The 24,926-nt window shown below is 45.8% G+C and overlaps 1 protein-coding gene across 1 annotated transcript in view; it reads left to right on the top strand.

The window, feature by feature from the left end:
* Positions 1–22,036, top strand: part of GJB1 (gap junction protein beta 1) — a 29,928-nt gene extending 7,892 nt beyond the window's left edge. The window contains exon 2 of the mRNA XM_055564546.1: positions 20,534–22,036. Within this exon, the coding sequence (XP_055420521.1) occupies positions 20,550–21,404 (855 nt within the window). The 5' untranslated portion in view covers positions 20,534–20,549 and the 3' untranslated portion in view covers positions 21,405–22,036. The remainder of the gene's footprint in view (positions 1–20,533) is intronic.
* Positions 22,037–24,926: the final 2,890 nt, after the last annotated feature.

Here is a 24,926-nt window from a genome sequence, read left to right as displayed (position 1 = left end):
TTGTACTGTGATTTCCTTTCAGGTGTATTTTGCTAAGTGAACCTTGTTAAATTTTTTTGTTAACTGAACTTTTTCTTAAAGAGACCTTTTCACACACACACACACACAGACACACAAAAGAAGACACTGAGGCTAGACCTCTGGGGAACATCTACAGAGGAGCCCAAGGAGGACAGTGCAGACAAAAATCATGAGCATGATATAATGGAAACCAAAGAAAGAATAATTTTCTAGAAATGAGATTTGTTCTTAGCATCACACACTACTGAGAAGTTCCCTCTGAAGTATGTCTGCAGCTTTTCTAATATGGAAACCACTTATCAGCATAATGAAAGCTGATGGTTGGGGCAGAGACCAGAATGCAGAGACTGAACTATAATGTGAAGATGTCAGTGTTAACTATTTTTTCTTAAAATCAGAATCTGGGTAGTTCTTTTCACAATAGCAACACTAGCTGTGTGTGTGCTAAGTCACTTCAGTCTCGTTTCAGTCGTGTCTGTGCTTACTCAGTTGTTTCAGTCATGTCTGACTCTTTGTGACCCTATGGACTGTGGCCCACCAGGCTCCTCTATCCATGGGATTCTCCAGGCAAGAATACTAGAGTGGGCTGCCATGCCCTCCTCCAGGGGATGTTCCTGACCCAAGGATCAAACGCAGGTCTCCTGCATTGCAGGCACATTATTTACCGCTGAGCCACCAAGGAAGCCCACAATACCAGTTACCATGTGTTAAATAACAAATATACAGAAGGTGAGTATTACAATTTCTTTCAACTCCAGAGAACATATTATTGGGTGCCTTGGCTCTTGGGGATATGAAGAAGATCAAGGTGAGGTCACTGTCCCCAAGGTGCCGATAACACGATAGGAGACAGACAAAGAGGTCTAGGGGCTTAGATGAGGGAAGAATAATTTCTATCAGAAGGGGTTGGGAATCTGAGAAATCCTGACAGAGGAAATGACTTTAGAGCTGGGATTATGAAAGATGAGTGAAAATTCTCCTGGTGGAGGGTGGAGAGGGCGTTCTAAGTAGAAGGACACAAAGGCAAGAGCTTGTAGACAGAAATGTCTCTGCCATGTTTGGGGATGACTTGTGGCTCAGTGCAGATAAAGGGCATGTTAGTGAGTTTGGACTTTAACAGAGATAATGGGAAGCTTCCAGAGTTATTTTAAGCTAGATCAGTCACATGTCCAGAATTGAAAGAGTCCAACTGCAAGTGGGAAGAGACACTGAGAGACTTCCATAACTTTCTGAGTAAAAGAGGATGAGCGCCTGTTCTAAGAGGGTGGCAAAATGTTGGAGGAGAATGAAACAAACAGCAAAGCAAGGCATTTGAGCTAATTTAGGAAATAAAGATGATGACTTGGTGATTGATCATAGTGAAATTATTAATCTCTTGAGCTCTGGAATCAGGAAGAATTCTGGTTCTGCAACATTCCATTTGCATGCTCTTAGAAACATTGGGCTTCCCAGGTGGCGCTAGTGGTAAAGAATCCTCCTGCCCTTGCGGGAGGCTCAAGAGATGCGGGTTTGATCCCTGAGTCAGAAAGAGCCCCTGGAGGAGGGCATGGCAACCCACTCCAGTATTCTTGCCTGGAGAATCCCATGGACAGAGGAGCCTCATGGGCTACAGTCCATAGGGTCGCAAAGAATCATACATGACTGAGCAAGCACAGACACATTATTTAATATTTCTGAACCTCAGTTTCCTCATCTGCATAATAGGGATGATGCCTACTGTATAGGACAAAACAAGATTAAGTACTCAATAAATGTTAGTGATTATGTTTAATACTGTTATTTTTACTGCCAGCTAAATTGCAGTCACTGATGGAAGTGCCCAATAGGCAATTAGAAATGTGAATTGAAGTGCAAAAAGAAAATATGGACCAGAGATTTTTGATTTACCTTATTACTTTGGAGAGTGGTTGCACTGCTGTGAAGGACAGAGAACGGAACTTTGCAGAATATTTGCGCTTAGAAGTGGTAGGAGAAAGTGTACAGAAAAGTAGTGGTGTGTGTGAGAGAGAGAAGCCTTACCTTTGAGAGGATCGTTTTAAACTGCTAAATGCAGTGGCTTCATCTAAATCCTTAATTCCTGACACCTCTGCACCATTAGATGCAAGTGACCTCTTCAAATCTTCTTTTAGAAACTCTCTTCTTCAGTTTCCATGGCATTCTCTTCTCTTCTGTCTTCTCTGATTATGCATAGAACGTCTCAGCCTTATCGCTTACTTGTGCCAACTCCTTCATTTTACAAATGAGGAGACAAAAGAGCCAGGAAATGGAAGTAGCTTGTTCAAGGTTCACAGTCAATTGTTCCTTCCTTGTCTTTATTTCCACCCTTTTCTCACTTTCCACAGTTCTTTGCTCTTTGCCCTCCTATACTCACTTTCTCTTTCTAAAAATTCATCTTTTTGCACAGTTTCTAGGATTGCTTTTAGGTTTCTTGATTGCCAGCTTGAAATCTCCCATCCTTGCCTCTCTCCAGAGCTGCTATCCCACCCTTTCAATAGTTAGTCAGATGTTCCACCAACACCTCATACTTAGCATGTCTGAAATATCATCTTTCCTTACAACGCTAGCTTCCCTCTGACTCCATTACCATATCAATGCTGCCTTCATTCTCCTAGTCAGCTAATTCCTTATCAAATCTGGTCAATTGGTCCTATATAAATGTCCATGTAGTGCAGGAGTTAAGCACAATGCCTGTAGGGACAAGACTGCCTGGGACCAAATAATGGTTCTGTGATATTGGACAAGTGACTTATTTTGAACCAGAGGCCATTAGAGCTGGAAGAGAAGTTAAAGATAATTATTTCCCAAAGCTTCACCTTTTTCAGAAAAGAAATCTGAATCCCTGAAAGGTAAATCCCCACAGCCTGTAAATATGAGTCAGGACTGGAACCCAGGACTACTGGAGCTCCAGGTCAATGTGCTTTGTCCTGCACCATGTTGCCTCTTGCTGTCTTATTGGACCTGTCACCACTGCCACTTCCCAAGACTGAATATTTATAACTTTGTGCCTGGATTATTGACACAGCCTTCTACCTACTCCTGCAACCTTTCCTTTACGCCATCCCCAGTTCATCCTGCCAAGTTAATCTCCCTAAAGCTTCATTTCCATCTTGTCATTCCCCTCATTGAAAAGTTTTTGGTGGTTCCTCCTCGCCTACTATATAAAATTCAAATGTCTGAAAGTGAAGTCGCTCAGTCGTGTCCGACTCTTTGTGATCCCATGGACTATAGCCTACCAGGCTCCTCTGTCCATGGGATTTTCCAGGCAATAGTACTGGAGTGGGTTGCCATTTCCTTCTCTAGGGGATCTTCCCAACCCAGGGATCGAACCCAGGTCTCCTGCATTGTAGGCAGACGCTTTTACCATCTGAGCCACCAGGGAAGTCTCAGATGTCCAAGCTAGGTATCAAAACTCCTCCAAAATGTGCTGCCAGCCCACCTTTCCATGCTTCATTACCCATACTACCCTTATTATACTTCATGACCCAGCCGTGCCCAAAACTCTGTGTTCTTTGAACAACTCATGCACTTTCATGCCCTACTGCCTTTTTACATAGTGTTCTCTCAACTTTGAATATCTTTGATTTTCTTCCTGTCAAATTCTTATTCATTTTTCAGGGCCCAATTAAATGTCCTAGTGCATGAATACTTTTCAGATTCCCCCAGTCAGAATTAATCTTTATGATAACGTATGTTACAGGAATTGACAACACAGCTGAGTGTTTAGTGAGTTCCTGTCTCCCTTTTTTTCACCTGTGTTCCCACAACATATTGCTTATACTTCGTTTTAACACTTATTTCACTTACCTTATATTCAAGCTGATTATTTAACCTACTAATGAGACTTGTCTCATTCATCTTTGCATCCTCCATGGACCCAGGAGAGTTCCTGGCACACAATAGGTACTTAACAGATATTTATTGAAAGGAAAGGAAAGGAGAGGAAAACTGTGGAGCCAAGTCTTGAGACATCCCCTCATTAGTAATTCAGCAAGACCAACTCCTGTTGCTGAACATGGAGTGACATGTTGAGAGAAGAAAAATCTGGGAAACTCTACTGGCCGATCTTCAACAAAGTGCTTCAGGAAGCCTTGGTTCAACCTGACAGTTTGCTTGAGGGTGATAAGGTAGGAGAGGTGAGACAACTCAGATAAAATTCTTATCCACACATTCTTTAAAATAAGCTGAGATCAATGTAGGTCCATTGTTCCTTGCCAGCTGGTTTACAAATAGCTAGAGAGAGCAGTGACTGGTGCTAAAGAGGGGAGAAGGTAGAAGTAGAACGTCTTTGGAGCCATTTGCATAGGGAGGTTCCCATGATCCATGAGTTAATCTTTCCCTGGAAAAGGATTCTTTCTGTCAATTGAAGTATAGTTGATGTATAATGTTGTGCTAATTACTATTGTACAGCAAAGTGATTCAGATATATATATATATTCTTTTTATATTATTTTCCATTAAGGTTTATCATAGGATATTGAATATAGTTCTCTGTGCTGTAGAGTAGGACCTTGTTGTTTATCCATTCTGTATATAAAAACTACATCTGCTAACCCCAGTCTCTCACTCCATCCCTCCCCCAGTCCCCTCTGCCTTGGCAACCACCAGTCTGTTCTCTACATCCATGATTCTGTTTCTGTCTCATACATATGATCGTTTGTGTCATATTTCAGATCCCACACATATGTAATATCATATGGTATTTATCTTTCTCTTTTTGATTTCAGTTGCGTTCAGTCTCTCAGTCATGTCTGACTCTTTGTGACTCCATGAACCGCAGCACACCAGGCCTCCCTGTCCACCACCAACTCCCGGAGTTCATCCAAACTCATGTCCATTGAGTCCGTGATGCCATCCAACCATCTCATCCTCTGTTGTCCCCTTCTCCTCCTGCCTTCAATCTTTCCCATCATCAGGGTCTTTTCAAATGAGTCAGTTCTTCACATCAGGTGGCCAAAATATTGGAGTTTCAGCTTCAATATCAGTCTTCCAATGAATATTCAGGACTGATTTCCTTTAGGATGGACTGGGTGGATCTCCTTGCAGTCCAAGGGACTCTCAAGAGTCTTCTCCAACACCACAGTTCAAAAGCATCCTTTCTTCAGTGCTCAGCTTTCTTTATAGTCCAACTCTCACATCCATACATGACTACTGGAAAAACCATAGCTTTGACTAGATGGACCTTTGTTGGCAAAGTAATGTCTCTGCTTTTTAATACACTGTCTAGGTTGGTCATAGTTTTACTTCCAAGGAGCAAGGGTCTTTTAATTTCATGGCTGCAATCACCATCTGCAGTGATTTTGGAGCCCCCCAAAATAAAGTCTGTCACTGTTTCCACTGTTTCCCCATCTATTTGTCATGAAGTGATGGGACCAGATGCCATGATCTTAGTTTCCTGAATGTTGAGTTTTAAGCCAACTTTTTCACTCTCCTCTTTCACTTTTATCAAGAGGTTCTTTAGTTCTTCTTTGCTTTCTGCCATAAGGGTGGTGTCATCTGCATATGTGAGGTTATTGGTATTTCTCCCGGCAATCTTGACTCCAGCTTGTGCTTCTTCCAGCCCAGCGTTTCTCATGATGTACTCTGCATATAAGTTAAATAAGCAGGGTGACAATATACAGCCTTGACGTACTCCTTTCCTGATTTGGAACCAGTCTGTTGTTCCATGTCCATTTCTAACTGTTGCTTCCTGACCTGCAGACAGATTTCTCAGGAGGTAGGTCAGGTGGCCTGGTATTCCCATTTCTTGAAGAATTTTCCACACTTAGTATGATAATCTCTAGTTGCAGCCATGTTGTTGAAAATGGCATTATTTCATTCTTTTTTATGGCTGTGTAGTATGGAAAAGGATTCTTGATCAAGTTCCCTGGATCACTTCCCTTGGAACAGTGGGTAATTGTGAGGGGTAATGCAGGCCAAGTAGGTTCTTAATGGTCTCTCAGTAGCATTGGACACAGGTTTCAGCTAAGGCCTCTGTGCAGATCATCCTATTTCTAGAGTAATGGCAAGATAAAAGATGACTTGCATTCTCATTTTGGCCAGACCTTGTGACTTGTGGGATCTTAGTTCCCAGACCAGGGATTGAACTCAGGCCCTCAGCAGTGAGAATACAGAGTCCTAATCACTGAATCTCGGGAATTTCCTGCATTCTCATGTTGACAGTTTAAGGACAGGTTGAAAACCTCAAGTTCATTTCTTTGTTGGCCACCTCCATCGTTATCAATTATCATTCATCAAAATTTTTCTAAACACCTACTACATGTAAGGTACATGGGTACTGATGCAGATTTGAATGGAATGTGCCCTTAAAAAAATTGTTATTCTAAGAAATTCCCTGGTGGACCAGTGGTTAAAACTCCACGCTCCCAGTACAGGGGGCATGGACTGGATGCCTGGTTAGGAACTATATCCCATGTGTCTATATCCCGCAACTATATCCCACAACTAAGACCCAGTACAGTCAAATACTTTTTTAAAGTGTTATCCTAATAGAGAAGACACATAAGTAACCAGACAATATGGTGGACTCCGATAAGTGCTATCGCAGAGATATACAGTACAGAGGAGAAACTAAGGGAGAGAGAAAGTGGATGGAACAAAACCTTAACTCCTGAATTTAGCATAAAAGGCCACTGGCTACGTCTCTCCACTCCTCAGCCTTTGTATGTGAAGAGCAGACTGTGAGCTGAGTTTCAAGGAATGGAGAGTTGGCAAAGAAATGAGGAAGAGGTATTATAGGCAGATTTTATCCTAAAGGCAATGAGGAACCAATGGAGAATTTGAAGCAGGGGAGGGGTATGATCAGATATATATTTTAGAAAGGCCACTCTAAGGAAAATTTGGAGAATGGATTGGAAGAGGCCAGGAATGGAGGAAGGGAGACAGGAAACTGGTTTACTAACCCAATTGTAAAATTATTGTAGTCTATACTAGGGCAGTGGAAGTGGAATAGAAAGAAAAGGAGCTGAAAGATATGAGGAAGCAAAACCTACAGGGTTCAGTTATTTATCAAATGCAGAGTTAAAGGAGGCTAAGCAAGGGGAGGAAGCTAGTGCTGAGTCCGTAGATTCCTGGCTTGAGCTATTGGGTGGATATGAGACCATTCAGTGGGATGAGGGAACACTGGAGGGGCAGCAGATTTGGGAGCAGAAGAGATGAGATGAACATCATATACATATTTGGAGACCAGGAGTGAGGTCTGGCCTGAAAATACAGATTTGAATCTATCTGTAGTTGAAGCCATGGGTTAGATGAGCCTACTCAGGGAGAGCCTGAAAAGTGACAGGAACAGAGGGACTAGAACTCTGAGGAACATCAACATTTAAGGGACAGAGTAAAAGAAAAGCATGGAGCAATCAGTTAGACAAGAGAGAGACCTGAAGAGAAAAGTGTAAGAAAATTCAAAAAAGAATCTGTAGCCATTAAAAAATACACTTTAGAAAAATATTTAGAGACATCTTTGTTGTTGTTCAGTAGTTAAGTCGTGTTCAACTCTTTGTGACCCCATGGGCTGCAACACACCAGGCTCCCTTGTCCTTCACCATCTCCCAGAGCTTGCTCGAATTCATGTCCATAGAGTCAGTGATGCCACCCAACCATCTCATCCTCTGTCGTCCCTTTCTCCTTTTGCCTTCAATCTTTCCCAGCATCAGGGTCTTTTCCAATGAGTTGGCTCTTCTCATCAGGTGGCCAAAGTTTTGGAGCTTCAGCTTCAACATCAGTGTTTCCAATGAATATTCAGGATTGATTTAGGATTGACTCGTTTGATCTCCCTACAGTCCAAGGGACTCTCAAGAGTCTTCTCCAACACCACAATTCAAAAGCATCAATTCTTCAGCACCCAGCCGCCTTTATGGCCCAAATCTCACATCCATACATGACTACTGGAAAAACCACAGCTTTGACTAGATGGATCTTTGTTGGCAAAGTAATGTCTCTGCTTTTTAATAAGCTGTTTAGGTTTATCATAACTTCGTTTCCAAAAGGCAAGCGACATCTTTAAACATGATATAATAGCAAGTGAAAGAGGATATAGAACAGTATGCATTGCTGAGAACAGATTGATGATTGCGAGAGGTGGGGGGTGGAAGGTGGGCAAAAGTGTGAAGGAAATCAAAGGGTATGCATTTGCAGTTACAAAATGAATAAGTCATGGGGATGTAATGAGCAGCATGGTAAATGTAGAAATAATACTGTATTGTATATTTGAAAGTTGTTAGGAGTAGATCTTAAAAATTCTCATCACAAGAAAAAAATTCTGTGGGATGGATGTTAGCTAGAGTGACTGTAGTGATCGTTCCACAATGTATACAAGTATTGAATCATTATGCTGTACACCTAGAGTTAATAAAATGTTTTATCTCAATAAAAATAATATGTAGTATATGATGACAGTTTTATAAAAATATAAGTGTATATTTTCATTGAAAAATGACTGTAAGGTTTCACACCTTGTAGTAATGGTTATCTCTGGATGGTGATGCTACAGATTATTTTTATTATTATCCTATGAATTGTTTTGGTATTTTCCAGTTTTCCATAAGGAACATACATTGCTTGTGTAACAGCAAACATAAAGATTAATATAAAAGGGAAGGACATCCCTGGAAGTCCAGTGGTTTAAACTCTGCACTCCCAATACAGGAAGCATGGGTTTAATCCCTGGTTGGGGAACTAAGACCCCACATGCCACAGGATGAGGCTATATATTTATATATGGAAAAATCAAAGAAGAAAGTTTAGAGAAGGTGGGAGTGGTCAAGTGACTCCAACATCTCAGAGTCAGTAAGACTAGTTCTGAGGAATGTCCAATGGATTTAGTAACAAAGTGACTTTGGTGAAAATTATTTCAATGGAGTAGGGAGCAGGTGCAGAAGCTGGATTGGAGTGGAACTGAAAAGTGAATACCAGATGAAGAAGTATAGATGGCAAGTATAGACATATCAAAAAATGTGGTTAAGAAGGAAAATAGATAGGGTAGAAGCCCAGTCTCAGATACCATTCAGTTTAAGATTCTCACACTATGTGTGGTGGCTTTGAGCGTCCTGAAGAGAGGTAAGTTATGATGGTTTTCTGATACTCAGATTTTCAGTATAAGGGGTACAGCATAGTATGGAATTGGAAGCAGGAGCCATCAGGAAATCAGCATCAGAAATTGCTCTTCTGGGCTCAGAGACAAACTTAGCATCATTGGAACTGAGTGAAACACTCCAGTGTTACATATGTGGCTACATAATTTAGAGTGTGGGTTAATACTTGGGAAAGAGCCCTTCCCAAAAGCCTGTGATAAGTATGAAATCATTGTGGAAGTTCTAGTGACTCATGTGATAACAGTCAGGGCTTCTTTATCAAGGTGTGGAGCTCAGTTTCATAGACAATGTTCGCTAGGAATAATGCCAAACCTCAGTGCATGCTACAGTTCAACCTATCCCCAACACTGTGAGGTGAAATGTCAACAGTGAGAAAGAGCAGTTTATGTTTATTAAAGCACTAACACAGATTCAGCAATCAATAACTGCTTGACACTCTGAAAAGCGCCCTCATGCTGGCAAATCCAATGCCACTGAACACCCATTTCCTAGGAAACAGTGAAGTAGCTCAATCATCCTTGTCTTTTATAGGAGGAAAAAGCAACCAAATGAACCAAAATGGAATCAAAAAGCAATCAAAATTCATGATTTCAGGGATCTGAATGGGCCTAGGAATCAGCCCTTTAACTGTCAACAGAGTCAGTTGGGGCAGGTAAAATAGGGGGGAAGATGTCTGGGTTTCCTACCTAGATAGCCTTTCATCCCTCCTATGAACAATACTTGTTAGCAGAAGCCTTTGCTTTCAGGATGTCATCAACAGCCTGACACTCCCCTAGGTATTGACCTAGCAGTGCTGAGTGGTTCAAAGAAATAACAGGGGCAGAGTGGCTGCTGAGACAAGGGGATTCTCAATAAGGCATTTGTGGTGTTATGGTTGGCAAACTTGGTTGACAGCGGGAAGGGCAGAGGAGTCCAAAGATTAGACAGAAAGGATGAGCCTCAGGGCTTCTATTTAGGGTCTGATTTACATGTTTTATTTGGATTATCAGTTTGAGGGGGTGGGTGATGAACCAATACGTTTCTAATTGGAAGTCCTGGAAACAGATCCTCTGAAAAAGAAGTTCCCTTTATATACAATATGAGTTCAATGATAGGTGTGTATATAAAGAAAGGAAACTGGAAAGTACTAAATTATTAACAGCTTAATGGGCAGGGTGTTAGCTCATCAGGTTGGACAATTAACAGAACAAGCTAAATTCTTCTGTGTCCTTTTTGCGTCACCCTTCATACTTGACACTTGGCTCCATTTTGTTTTGTTTTTTTTTGGCTACAACCTGGACTGCTCTCTGATTCCTCAACCCTATCACACTACTTCTACCCTTGGGATTGGATGCAACCTGGGAGTTTTCTTCCCCTGCTCTGCTCCCTGGGTCTTACAGTGCCTTGTACCCCAAAGCAGAAAGATCAGGAAATGGACATCAAGCTGTAACATTAAGATAGGAGCCCAACAGTTCCAGTTTCTCATTATGCTTGTTTCACTTGGCTACCTGAAATGATGTGGAATTTCCTGGGGTCTTTTGCAAGCATACTCTCTGTTGGTGCAGTGATCAGACATCAGTGAAATACAGGACCATTCCTAAACCCCAGGAGTTTGAGTCTCTTAAAAAAAGATTTATTCTTTTATTTTTTGGCTGTGGTGGGCCTACACACAGGCTTTCTCTAGTTGCAGTGAGCAGGAGGGCTATTGTTGCCATGTGCACCTGGCTTCTCATTGTGATGACTTCTCTTGTTGCAGAGCACAGGCTCTAGGTGCATGGGCTTCGGCAGTTCCAGTGTCGGCTCAGGAGTTGTGGCTCACGGGCTTAGTTGCTCTGTGGCATTTGGGATCTTCTGGGACCAGGGATCAAACTGGTGCCCCCTGCGTTAGAAGGCAGATTCTTGACCACTGGACCATCAGGGAAGTCCAGGGTCTTAATAAAATATAAAAATGAGGGAGGCAGGGGCAAAAAGAATTTCAAACTGCAGGGAGTAGATACGGTGCTGCTTAATGCTCTTACTCCCAGGAAATCTATAAGCTCCAAGAAGCACCACCTCACTTTTGGCTTTACTGTTGGTAGAATGAGTGCACCATCCTGACAATATGGGGCTGGTTTAAGGATATTTCACACTTTTAGGTTTTTTGCGCAGAAGAGCTGAAGCAATTTTGCTTTGTTCCCTGCTCCACACTGTCCTGAGAGCAAAGGGTATATGCTTAACGTCAAGTGAACTGGTGCACTATCTGCCTCAGTTCTTCAGAAATCCCCTTGGAAAAATACTGTTAACTCTCCCTTTTTGATCTCTTCTAAGAATATGAATTCCTGAGGCACAAACTCATTCATACAATTACATCTTTTCAAAAGGATCTGTGGGGACTTCTCTGGTGGTCCAGTGACTAAGACTCCACACTCCCAGTGCAGGGGGCTCAGGTTTGATCCCTGCTCAGGAAACTAGATCCTGCATGCCACAATTAAGAGTTCACGTCACAACCAAAAATCCCATAGGCGTCAATGAAGATCAAAGATCCTGCATGCTGCAACTAAGACCTGGTGCAGCCAAATAAATAAATAGATAATTTAAAAATAAATAAAAAGGATTTGTAACAATCAAGAGCAATTATTAATACAGGACAACTTCCATCTTTCCCTAGCAGCCCTTACTGGAAACAGTTTGCATAACCTTCCACAGCCTGAGCTGGGGTGGGAACTTTTGAAATGTTCTGCAGATTTTCAGGGTTAGCCATTTCCTTAATCCTATGGACCCATTTGGGAAGATCTTTTTGGCCTGTGTGTCTTAAGCAACATTTATATGGGAAGCTGTCTCCTTTGATTTCTGAGCCATACAGCAGTGCTGTCTCATTGATCAAAGCCATAGAAAATGCCACATTTTGTTTGGTAATGAGGCCCAGGGACTGGCTTGATGATGGACTCCACATGCGAGGCAGCGCTGCTGCAGACCATCCAGGGAAGCCTTAAGATCGCTGGGCTGAGGCAGCTGGGCGCTGTTCCGGGATGTAATGAGCAGAGCTCCCACTGGCTTTCTGATTCTGTTGATGAGTTTAGAACCTCTGAACTCTGATGATGTTGCTGGAGAAATGTGCTCTGAAATAAAGCGATCAATTTCTTCCAGCAACTGTCCTGGTCCTGGGTGGGACAGAACAGGAAAGGCCTTGTTTGGGCTAATATCTGAGCCATCCTGGAGACAGCAGGCTTATGTTTAAGACCTCTTATCTTGTATGTTTTAAGATCTAATAAAGATCTTCCTGAGTGAATCTGAGGAAGTAAACAGGCTGATGTAAAAAATAATTTTTTTTTAATATTCCCCCCAAACGTCCATTGTGAGAAGAAAGGCTGCTTAGGATTCAAGGCAGACGCTGATTTTAGCTGCTTACCAGGAGCCAATGGATTTGCACTGCTCGCTGTAGTAGTTTTCCTCCTCTCCTCTCCATTTTCCTCCCCTCCCATGCTCTCTCTTCTCTCCCCTTTCCAGAAGATGTGTTCAAGCAGCAATAAACAGGCAGAGGACAAGTCAATTCTAGCAACAGTATTTTTTATACCACTACAAGCTACTCAAAAAGACTTCCTGTAGCCTAAAACTATAAGCACCTAGAGAAACCCTGCCAGAACTCTAAGAAACAATGAGTACACACTGATATTGACCTGTATTTTCCCTTCCTAGGAGCTCTGTTATAGGAGCTTTCTCTTCTGGTCAAACAGGTCTGCCCACCGTTCCCTAAACACATCTCACAGCTTCCTGTCACCTGGAATGGCTGGCCTCTCCATCTCCTTTATGATCTACATCCAACTCTGTCTCTTCCAATAATAAGTACCTTTTAATCCTACATCTGAATGCCTTCTGGCCCCTCGTATCTACACAGGTCATTCAGGACATAATCCCTTGTTGTAGGTACTCGGGCATATATCTCATCTCTCCAGCTAGTTTTGAACCTTCTAGAGTTAAGGACCAGTTCTCACTCAGATTCTCCATGGAACCTGTAGAGCTCATTAATTCTGATGTTGTGGTTAAACAACCTCTGGCACAAGACTGCCTGGGTTCAAATCTTGCTTTGTCACTTGCTGGTTGAGTGACCTCACTCACGTCACTTAACTTCTGTAGGCCTTAATTCCCCTGTAACATGGGAATATTAATAACACCTTCTGCAGAGATCTATTTTGAGGATCCAAGTAATACTTGCAAAACACTTTGAACACTGCCTTTCACCCATTAAGTACTCCAGAAATGCTAGTCCTTGTTATCCACTCCAACCTGAATGCTCAGCATGAACTGCCAAGTGCCAAAGAATGGCACTCAGCCTGCCCCCATGGTGTCAAGCTTAGTTTTGCCTTATAAGTTTACCAGACACTCGCTGAAGGAATTCCCGACCTGACTTTGAATATCCTTCCTGCTCTGAGCCCTTTACCTGACTGCTGGTATCGTCCACAGCCACCCAACACAGTCTTGCCTCCTTTCTGTCTCCCAGTCATGTCCCACTCATTCCTACCTTTGGACCTTTACTCAGTGTTCCTCTTCCCTGGAAAGCTAGCCCTACCCTTCCCCTTTCCAATTCGCACCCATCTTTCACTTTTCCACTCACGCTTTACCTCCTCCAGGAAGCCTTCCCTGATTATCTCAATTTATCTTCATCTTCCCCTTGTGGCTCAGCTGATAAAGAATCTGCCTGCAATGCGGGAGACCTGGGTTTGATTCCTGGGTTGGGAAGATCCCCTGGAGAAGGGAAAGGCTACCCACTCCGGTATTCTGGCCTTGAGAACTCCTTAGACTGTATAGTCCATGGGGTTGCAAGGAGTCTGACACGACTGAGCGACTTTCACTTCACTTCCCCTTCTTCCAACTCCCTCAGCAGTCTAAGTTAGAACCACATAACTGAACATGCACCGACATTTTCCTGGCAACTTTTGAGTCTTCGTCTCATTTCCTCAGGAAGTTGATAAATTCCTTAAGAACAACTAGAATGTTTTCCCCTCTTTTGCCATCTGCCCCTGGCATGTAACCAGTACTGGGTACTCAACAGGTGTCCAGTAAAGACTTATCAATTGATGTACCTATATGCCCGGGTATGGCCAAGGGAAGCTAGAGTTCTGGCTCTCTTCCTGGCAGTGAGCTCGGGCTGGAGTGAAGAGAAGGCAGGGAACCAGTGAAGCTGACTTCAGTTATTTCTTCACTGCCACCCGGGCCACAGAATTAGCAGGGTCTTCAGGTACTGTCCTTTAGACTGGACTTCTCTCTCAGTTAATGGTTGACATTCTCTGTTTACCTTAATGATTGCCAAGATCTGTTGCTGCACACGGTACATTTTGTGGCTCAACTGCCTTGGCCCCGAAGGTAGAAGGCAATTTGGAAGAGGTTTGGGGGTTGTGGGATGGGACTGGAAACACTTTGGTCCATCCCTAGCCACTTAGGGCATGGGTAATAAGCAGAAAGCCCAAGAGAACCCTGGTATGGCCATGTGGGGGAAGCCCTGCTATCTCTCACTTTGGCCTCAAGGGGCCAGTAGCCATTGCCTGTGGCTGTTTTTTCTCTCCCCATAGTCAGCATTTTCAAGGTTGGGAGCTGGAAGGGATGGCACCCAGTGCAGGAGCCCTCTCTGTAGCTCATCCACACACCGGATCTACCTGTGGCCGGCGGGTGGGGGAAGGCTGAAGGCTGAGGCCCAGGTCCAGTTCTGTCTCCCAGATTGGGCTAAACATGCATACATGGGTGACAAAGATGCCTCTCTTCCTCTGGGATGGGGCAGTAACTTCAGGCTATGTGATTTGTCTCTCCAAAGTCACCGGGAGTTCAGGGGATCAATCTTATTTAATGATTGTATGAGGGAGGAGGTAGAGCTGGTTAATGTTTGTCTGGTTCCTCTTGGGCTGTGGGCCATATCTGGCTCCAGCCCTGGGCTCTTTGTCCCTCCCCTGGACTGGGCTGACAGTACCTAGTGACATAGTGCAGACACGCCTGCAGACATTCCCTGGGAAAGGGCAGCAGCAGCCAGGTGAGGAAGCTGCGGGCTGAGGGACATGGGCCCAGGGGCTGGTGTGGCCCAGGAGGGAAGAAGTGGGGGTTGGGGAGAGGTTTGGTTCTTGCCTTCTCCTGGGCTCTGCGTTCAGCCACTTAGATCCCTTCTGTGTTTCCCTCTGAGTTGGACTGAAGCACCTCCTACCCGGGTGCCAGGCTTGCTTAGTCTCTCTCTGTAGCCCCCAACTCATCCTTTTCCCAGGCTCAGTGTTGCTTCTACTCTCACTCTTTTTTGCCCAGGCAAGAATCACCCTCATCCCCACAGGATCAAATCCCCAGAAAGATTGGAGGGGGCCCCCAGGCTCAGGGTGGCCAAGTTTATATCTTTAAGACATTTCCTGCCACACAGGGTTAGGGTTCAGTGGGGGCCGCTGGGCACTGCCAGGTGCTGTTTTCCTTCCCTGATTAGAAGGCTAACCAGGCGTGCAACCAACATAGGGGCTGCGGGCGGATGAATACAGCACACTCGGTAGGCACAGAGGACCAGCCAGCCGGGCCAAGGTTTGGGAGCATGTATTTCCATTTTCTTGAGAGAGGCAGGGAGACTCAAGCTGAGCTTGGAGTAACTGATGACTGGGAGATCTAAAGGATGGGTAGCCCCCTAGTTGTTTGAAAGTTGTTCCATCTGTTGGGAATGGCACGGCAGAATGCACGGACTTAGAAAATGAGATGAGAGGAGAATAGCGACAAGATGGGTTTGAATGGAGAGAAGTATAGAGGAGGATGCAGCAGAGCAATGGGGAAGGGACCCAGGCTTTGATGAGGGGCCAACATGAGCCCTAATCTGAGTTCCAGCACTGGCTTACCAGCTATGTGATCAATTACTCAGCTTCTTTGAGTCTCCATTGCTTCATCTGTGAACTGCAGACAATAACTCACAGCTCACAGGTCTGTTGTGGGGATAAGAGTTAAGGAACAGACTACTCCTAGCACAGAATAGGTATTCTCTAAGTGGTGGCTGCTATAATAAGCCCAAGTAGAGAGCAACAGGAAGTCAGAGAGTTGATGGAGGAGTAAAAGGGTATAGCCCAAACAGTGAGAAAGGGAGCTGATATTACCATGTGGAAAGATCATGACAGAGCGAGAGAAGGAGAAAACTGGAATGAGCTAGACTGGCCCTGACCCAAGCCTGGCCACAGGATACATATGACAGTGTGGAGGGAACAGTGCAGTGACAGGTGCTGTGGAACCACAGGCTGGAGGCAGGGAAGAGAAGCGGGTGAAGAGGGAGAGGGATGGAGTGGTTTGGTCTTAGCCACACCAAACTGATGAAGGCAGCTGGAAACTCAGAAGAAAATCTGAAAAAAAGTCCCCTGTCCTTTCTTGCCAGAGGCTGCCTGTGAAATGGGGGAGGGAGTATGGAGTCTGAGGCTGAGTGTAACCTCATTTAGCCAAGCCAGGCCCCTCTTTCCCAAACCAAAAAGATACAAGGATTTCCCATAGTTGGAAGGAGGGATAGGAAAGAGGTAGGAGCAGAAAGAGATAGACTTGAATGTGTGTGTGTGTGTACACGCATACACACGCATGCAGGCACATGTGGAAAGGAATGCGGAGAACAGTTTTTGAGTTCTGAGATCTAATTGATCTCAGAATGCAGTGTCCTTAAAGGAAGAAAGGCTGCCAAGGTACAAAGACTTTGAGGTCAGAGGAAAACAAATTTGAAATTTGACTCTACCATTTAGCAGAAGTGCAGTTGTCATTGAGGTAAGTTGTTTAACTTCTCTGAGCCTCACCTTCTCTGTCTGAGAAATGGGTATAATATTAGTTGGAGGGACTAAGGACAGTCTCCTGATTTTGACCTGTGCTTGAGTGCTTGGGCAAATCTGGATCTGAGGACAAGGGCAGAGCCAGACAGGGTCAGAGAAATCTTGTCTAATTAAACACAGGAGCCAAACATGCCTGGAGCAACACAGAGCATATCAACACCTGGACTTTAACCCAAAGTCACAAAAACAGTTTGGATTTCAAAATCAGGTAACTCCCATGAATGTTTTTGAAATGAAACCCTTGAGTACTGATGTTGACATAGGGATCAGCTCTTTCTAAACGGAGAGCAAAAATTGAGATCTCAGTGCTCACACAAGGGTCCTTAGGTGCTCTAAAGGGAGCTTCTGGCTATGTCCCAGAGGGCTCAAGAAGGTGGGAGGTGGAGAGCTAAAAGAACCTAGAAACTCAGGGGTGGCCAGGCTGTCTGTGAGACATCCCTAAACGACAGAAGAGAAGAGAACAGCTGAAGTTGGCTTTGGGGTTTGAGGAAGCAGCCAGAGAAAGGTAAGGAGGGGAAAACAGAACAAATCTGGAGGCAACTGAAAGCCCTGGGAAGGGAGGGGAGGAGAAGAGTTGTCAGTTATAGGAAAGAAGAGAAGGGCTAGAGGAGAATAAAAGTCAGACCAATCTTCAATCTCTCTGTTTCTTAAAAGCACTCATAGAAAGAAAAATTATAATTGTATCTGAGGCAGCAAAGCTTCTGGGAAAAAACATGGGCTCTGGAGTCAGCTTGTGTGTCTGTGTGTGTGCGTGTGTGTGTGCATGTGTGTTAGTTGCTAAGTCGTGTCTGACTCTTTGTGACCCTATGGGCTGTAACCTGCCAGGCTCCTCTGCCCATGGGATTCTCCAGGCAAGAATTCTAGAGTGGGTTGCCGTTCCCTTCTCCAGGGGATCTTCCCGACCCAGGGAACAAACCTGCGCCTCCTGCATCTCTTGCACTGCAGGCAGACTTTACCACTGAGCCACCAGGGAGTCAGCTTGATCTGGCTCAAACATCCCAGCTCTGGCATGTACTCACATGAACCTTGTGACACTGAGAGAAGTCCCTTCACCTTTGTCTACCTCAGTTTCCTCATCTGTGACATGAGGGTTACAAATAGCACCTACCTCTCAGGGTTCTTTTGAGGTTTACAGGAGATGGTGTGCAAGGGCCTGGCAGAGAGCAGGGGCTTGGGAAATGGTTATTCTTAACAATATGCTCCTCCACCACCTATTTTGACTCGAACAGGTCTCATTGGATGAAGCATTTCTTTCCATTGTACCTCCTGTACCAGCTCTGCCTTCAGAATCCCAGGGTTGGGAGAAAGGGCACCTGTGTTCCTGCTTTTCCCGCACTGGTTTAGGCCCACAGCATGAACTGACTGAGGCTTTTTTTTTTTTTTAAGCTGAATTAAGAAAGCTTGTGCAGACTATCCCTTTACCCCTTAGTTTCTTTCATTCCGCTCCCCCAACTTTTCTTGGGCTTCTCTGGTGGCTCAGTGGTAAAGAATCCGTCTGCCAATGCAGGAGATGCAAGAGACCTGGGTTCAATTTGTAGGTTGGGACGATCCCCTGAGAAGAAAATGGCAACCTGCTCCAGTATTCTTGCCTGGAAAAACCCATGGACAGAAAAACCCAACCCATGGCTGGCTACAGTCCATGGGGTCACAAAAGAGTCCGCCATGACTTAATGACTAAAGAACAACAAATTTTTCTAGCTACTAATACCCTCCCCCTTCCCTCTACAACAGCGAGGACCACCCAGAACTTGCCACAAAGTTCAGGCCTTATGTTCTCACAGCTAGTTCCTGGCTTGCAGCATAATCTTGTAATGGCAGACAAGGTGGGAGGTAGAAGGAAGCCCCCTCCCCTTGCCTAAGAGACAGAGGGGAATTTCTTCCCTAGAGCAACTGGCAAGCTCCGGAAACCAGGAGTTACAATATATACTTGACCCGCGGGCAGGGCAGCAACAGAATGGTCTGTTCTATTTCAGACAGACTCTATAGGTCAACAGCAGCATTGGGAAGAAATAAAGAGGGATATTGGGTTTGGCAAACCACTTAGTTCCCCCCCAAACCACATTGTTTTCTCTTCCTGATAAGGTTTTACTTCCCTTGATCACTAACCATGAAATTGGAGCTGGGCTAAGAACTTTTACAGGTTGCTTCATTGAACCTCACAATAACACTGGGTATGAACCTCATTTATAGATGTGCACACAGACTCAAAGGTTTGGTAACTTACCCCAGAGTCATAGTAGATTAAAAAAAAAAAACAAAAAACCCGAAGCTAGGTGGCTCTTATCTTTTCCATCTTCTAACCTTTTTCTGTTGGCTTGGTTAACTTGCTTTTTCTTCTGGCTTGTCCTCACTTGGCCATCCTCTGTACGGGCTCAAGGAGTGATGGTCAGGCTTTGCTCCATGACTTTGGGATCGGACTGCACTCACAGGTTAGCAGCTTCCTTGTTTCTTGTGTTTTTATGGGTAGCCTTGCTTCTGTTGCTGTTGTCGTCATCATTAACAGCTAGCCTACACTTCGGGAAACACCATCTGCAAAAGCACAAAGACTGCACCATGCAAAGAGCTTAGGCTTCTGCTTCAGACACTTTTGTGTTTCATCCTACTCAGACACTTCAGCTGTGTGACCTTAAGTGAGTTACTTAACTTATCTGAGCTTCAGTTTCCTCAGCTGGAAAGACTGGGGTAGCAGTTCTTAGAGGCTTGCTAAGTGGGTCAAAAGAAAGAATATATGGGAAAATACTTAGCACAGTTCCTAGCTTGATAAAAGTGAGTTCCTTTTCCTAACCTCAGGCTCACCCATATCCTGGAGGGGATTTAAGCCAGGAAAAATCCTGCTGAATCTAAGTTTCTAGTAGAGTCATGGGAGAGGGCCTTAGGCCAGAGGCTTCTGGTTCCCCTGGGTCCCATCTTACATGCACCTGTCCTTGTTCCGTCTTCCCCCCCGCCGTGGCCATTCTTCTGGTGGGGCTATGGGGTGGGTGCGGCGATGGACCGGGCGGGCACAGAACAGGTGGGTGCAGGCTGGGTGTCCGGCGCTGGGACACAAGTGCTCTGTGTGTAGGGTGGGCGGAAGTCAGGGCGTTTGATCTGAATTCTAAAGGGCGTTGTTCAGAGCCCCACAAAGGTCCCATTGTGCACACACTGGGTATAAAGCAGCATATGACTCCCCAGCACCGGGCGGTGATGAATTGGGACGCAGGCGCGAACCCAGGGACCACTCCCCCTGCATAGACATGAGACCATAGGGAACCTGTCTGGGTGGCCTCAGGGATAGGCGCTCCCCAAGGTAACGGGGCTTTGTGGGTTTAGCCCAGGTCCAAACTTAAGGAGCTGGGGGAGGAGAAGCTAAAGAGGATGGCTGATGGCAGAACAAGATGGACCTGGCAAGGAAGGGCAGGAGAGGAGAGAATGTTGGATGAAGGTGGAGAAGAGAGATGGGGCTCAGGGAGGTCAAGTCATCAAGTGAATGAGTGAGGAGGAAAAGAAAGAGAAGGAGAGGCTGGCAAGGGAGAGGGAGTGGTGAGAAAAGCTATGACTCTCCTTCTTCCTTTCTTGTCACTGGCTCTTGGAAGGGTTGGGGGGAGGTGTCAGGCAGTGTTATGGAGCCTGGCTTTCCACCCCAGCTTTCTGACAGCTTGTTCTGTGGCTCATGTTTTGCAGGTGTGAATGAGGCAGGATGAACTGGACGGGTTTGTACACCTTGCTCAGCGGCGTGAATCGGCATTCTACTGCCATTGGCCGAGTATGGCTCTCTGTCATCTTCATCTTCAGAATCATGGTGCTGGTGGTGGCTGCTGAGAGCGTGTGGGGTGATGAGAAGTCTTCCTTCATCTGCAACACCCTCCAGCCTGGCTGCAATAGTGTCTGCTACGACCACTTTTTCCCCATTTCCCACGTGCGTCTGTGGTCTCTGCAGCTCATCTTGGTGTCCACCCCAGCTCTCCTCGTGGCCATGCACGTGGCACACCAGCAGCACATTGAAAAGAAAATGCTTCGACTTGAGGGCCACGGCGACCCCCTGCACCTGGAGGAGGTGAAGAGGCACAAGGTCCACATCTCAGGGACACTGTGGTGGACCTATGTGATCAGCGTGGTCTTCCGGCTGTTGTTCGAGGCTGCTTTCATGTATGTCTTTTATCTACTCTACCCTGGCTACGCCATGGTGCGGCTGGTCAAGTGTGATGCCTACCCCTGCCCCAACACAGTGGACTGCTTCGTGTCCCGCCCCACAGAGAAAACCATCTTCACGGTCTTCATGCTGGCCGCCTCAGGCATCTGCATCATCCTCAATGTGGCTGAGGTGGTGTACCTCATCTTCCGGGCCTGTGCCCGCCGAGCCCAGCGCCGCTCCAATCCACCCTCCCGCAAGGGCTCAGGGGGCTTCGGCCATCGCCTCTCACCTGAATACAAGCAGAATGAGATCAACAAGCTGCTGAGTGAGCAGGACGGCTCCCTGAAAGACATACTGCGCCGCAGCCCCGGCACCGGGGCTGGGCTGGCTGAGAAGAGTGACCGCTGCTCGGCCTGCTGATGCCACAGACCAGGCAACCTCCCATCCTGCCCCCTACCCCTGTCCTGCCCCAGGCCTGCCCCTCCTTCTCCCCTGCCAGTGCGCAGGCCTCTGCCTGCTAGGGGTTGCTCCATCAAAACTTTCCTTCCCTCCCTACTTCCCTTCCTCCCCAGGGCCTTCTGCCTCAGGGCCTGAAGGTGTGGGGAGCTGGAGGCCACCCACGCCAGCACTCAAGGCTATCGGGGGTGCAGGCAGCTCTCGTTGCCTGCACCCCTTTCTCTTCCCTCTCCCTCTCCCTGGGACCACTGGGGACCAGAGGTGGGATGCTCTGACAACATCTCCAATTATGAAACTAATCTTAACCCCGTGCTGTCAGATACCCTATTTCTGGAGTCACATTGGTGGGGAGGGATGTGGGCAAGTGGAGTGGAGGGAGGGTGCTGTGGACGTGTGGGTGGGGAAGGGAGGGTAGCAAACGAAAGAAAAGGAGGAACAGTGCTTGCTGGCCCTGAGGAAAAGAAGGACATATCTGGGGTGGAGGAGCTAGGGAGGGAGAAGCAGGCAGATAAGTTGGAGTGGGGGTTGGTCAGGGTTGCCTTTGCCTCCAGTCCCCAAGGCCTCTCTCTGCCTGAAATGTTACACATTAAACAGGATTTTACAGTAAACGAAGAGGTGGCTTGTGTGTTTGTGAAGTTCTTTCTCCTGCAATCTCTGACCACCCCCTGGATGAGCTGGCCTTGGCTTTTTGCTGATCAAGAAAGAAATGGGAAAAGAAAGAGAGCAATTTGAGTAGCTGAAGCTGCCAAGGAGGGACTGCCGCGCATATCCCACTACCTCACAGGCCAGGCACAACCAGGCCCAGAGCCATTCTCTCCTGTTTTTTGTTTGGTTTGGGTTCTTTTGCCCCCGTTTTAAAATAACAGCTTTATTGGACTCTAATTCACTCATCCCTTTCTCTGATTGATTTTTTTCATCCATTTTAAATATGTAGGTAATATATTGAGTTTGGGTAATTTTGTGCAGTTTTGTAAACATGACCACAATCTATTATAAAACATCTACATGCCCTCAAAAAGTTTCCTTGGGCACATTCCTCTGATTTTAAAAAGATTAAAATGACAACTCCCTCTGGAGAGACAGGAAATGATGGAGAAAGTTCACAAGTCTGAGAGGGTAACATACATCACCTTGGCGAGGCCTGTCCCCTGCACTCCTGGGAGGAAATATGGCCTGTCCTCCCTCAAAACTGAGCCTTCACTGCCTATGGATGCTCTCCAAGCCACCCACTGGATTGCACAGTGACTCTGACCCCTTTTCTCAGATGGTAGCCCTAATTCTACCCTTCTCCCCAGTTTCCTTCCCTCAGGAATCAATGCCTCCCACCACAGAGATGTCTCTAACACAGGTTAAGCATTTCACAGCAGCAGTTTCCTCAGCATCACTCACCCAAGCAGCAGGTACCTCCCCTCTTTCCCTGGGGGGCTGTGGTGGGAAGAGCCCCAGGCTGGCACTTGATAAAGCTGGGTTCGAGTCTTGGTTCTGTCACTTAGTAGCAAGGTATTCCCTTCTGCAAGCTTCAGCTTTCTTATGAGCAAACAAGGGCTGGCCCAGAACCTTTCTAAGCTTCCTTTGACACTCTGGGCTCCATGAGTTCCCCAAGCCTCCCCCAGTCTCATGAGGGTTCCCTGTTGCAGAGTCACTGCCCTCACCAATGGCCCCCAGGAGTAAAAGTTTCCCCTACAGTGGGTTTCTCCCTTCAGCTTCCCTACCTCTTAACAGAAAAAATTATTTGCTACTCCCTTTCAGAGAATGCTGACTCCCTGTGGGAAGTATGTCAGAAAGGAAGAAAAAATCAGGCATAATCTTACCAGAATTGTTCTCTAGAAACAATCTTTCTCCTTCAGACAGAGAGCCTGGGAGGTTCCTCATTCAAGGAGGTTTCTCCTTTAGAAAAGAAAGGAGTGCACAAGTATTCCTTTCCCACACACTTGGCAATCCTGAAAAAGAGTTTCCTCCCCTCTTAAGAGAGAGACATTTCTTTCCTGCAAGAAATCTCCTTCCTTAGTAAACCGACAGCTACTGTCAGGGGAGAGGTCCCCATCCCCTCACAGTGAGTGGAGATTTCTTATCTTATTGAAATACATTCTCCCTCCCTCCACAACACAACACAACAAACAACAGCACCTCCTTTCTGTCCAAAAGGCCAAAGAAAGTTTTTAAAATTCCATCCTGGTTCAACAAAGGAACTTCATACCCTTCCCACGTTGAGAAATGTTAAATCTATCACCTCAGAAATCGAGTTTCTCTTCAGATTCTAAGAATTCCCCTTGGAAAGGGGTTCCATCTCCAGATCAAGACTTTCCTCTCCAGGGGGCAGTGGTGGGACAATAAAGCTACTGGGTTGGGTGTTCCAGACAAAAGGACACTTTCTCTTGTGTGTTGTGAAACAGGTGCATGCATGTGTGCTCAGCTGCTCAGTCGTGTCTGACTCGTTGTGACCCCATGGACTGTAGCCTGCCAGGCTATTCTACCCATAGGATTTTCCTGGCAAGAATACTGGAATGGGTTGCCATTTCTTCCTCTAGGGGATCTTCCCGACCCAGGAATCAAACCCACATCTTGTGCACTGGCAGGCGGATTCTTTACCACTGAGTACCTGGGAAGGTGGGAGCAGACCAAAGGAAGTTTGAGGGGAGCTGGTGTACATAATATATATAGCAAAGAGGGAGGCGGGTACAGCAGACTAACCCTAGGACCGACTTTTATTCGAGGTTATGTCACAAACATGTAAGGGTTTCTTATACAGGAGGCAAGTGGGGCTTAGTACTCGTCACACAGAAGACACCCGTAGAGCAACTGTAGTAGTGAGGATGGCAATGAAATGAGGAAACCTACTTCTAGCCCCTGGAAACTTCATACTTATCCTGAGGCTCAGCTTCCTCATCTGAAATATAAGCTCTCTTTCACAGGAGCTTTTGTGAGACTCAAACAAGGTATGTTCAAAAGCTGGTTATACACTGTAAAAGTAAGGGACGATAGTATCATCAGCACTGAGACCACAGCCTTAGGGCATGCTAGAACTCGATGAGCCAGAAAGGAGTGAGGCTGGTTCAGCCAGGTTGGAGCTAGTGGAAGGAACTTGGCAATGAAGGGTTTTCCCAGGGAATGGACAGCAGTCTAAACAGCAAAGTCCAGGAGATGTCACAAACTTCTTCTGAGCATGACCCATTTAAGGGTAAATATTCAAGGGGTGTGATCTGAGGGTGGAAATGGCTTGACATTCTCTCTCACGGTACTAGTACTTCTTAGAGACATTTCTGGTCTTTTTAGAGCATCTGTGTGTGCTGAGATACCAGGAGCTGGGGGCAAAGGAACAGAGTCAGCTCCTGGATGAAGGGACTGGTTGAACTAGGAGAGTCGTCAAGGCCCCAGCCAGCTGAGTTGGGATTTCAAAGCAGGCTGCAGTCTCCATAGAGAATTGGCATGGCAACCATGAACTGATTCGGATGCCCAATCAGATAGCCTGGGTGCACACAGTGGTGG

This window comes from Bubalus kerabau, chromosome X (genome assembly GCF_029407905.1).
Source record: "Bubalus kerabau isolate K-KA32 ecotype Philippines breed swamp buffalo chromosome X, PCC_UOA_SB_1v2, whole genome shotgun sequence".
NCBI classification, from domain to species: Eukaryota; Metazoa; Chordata; class Mammalia; order Artiodactyla; family Bovidae; genus Bubalus; species Bubalus kerabau.
This window is presented reverse-complemented; position numbering and strand designations above follow the sequence as displayed.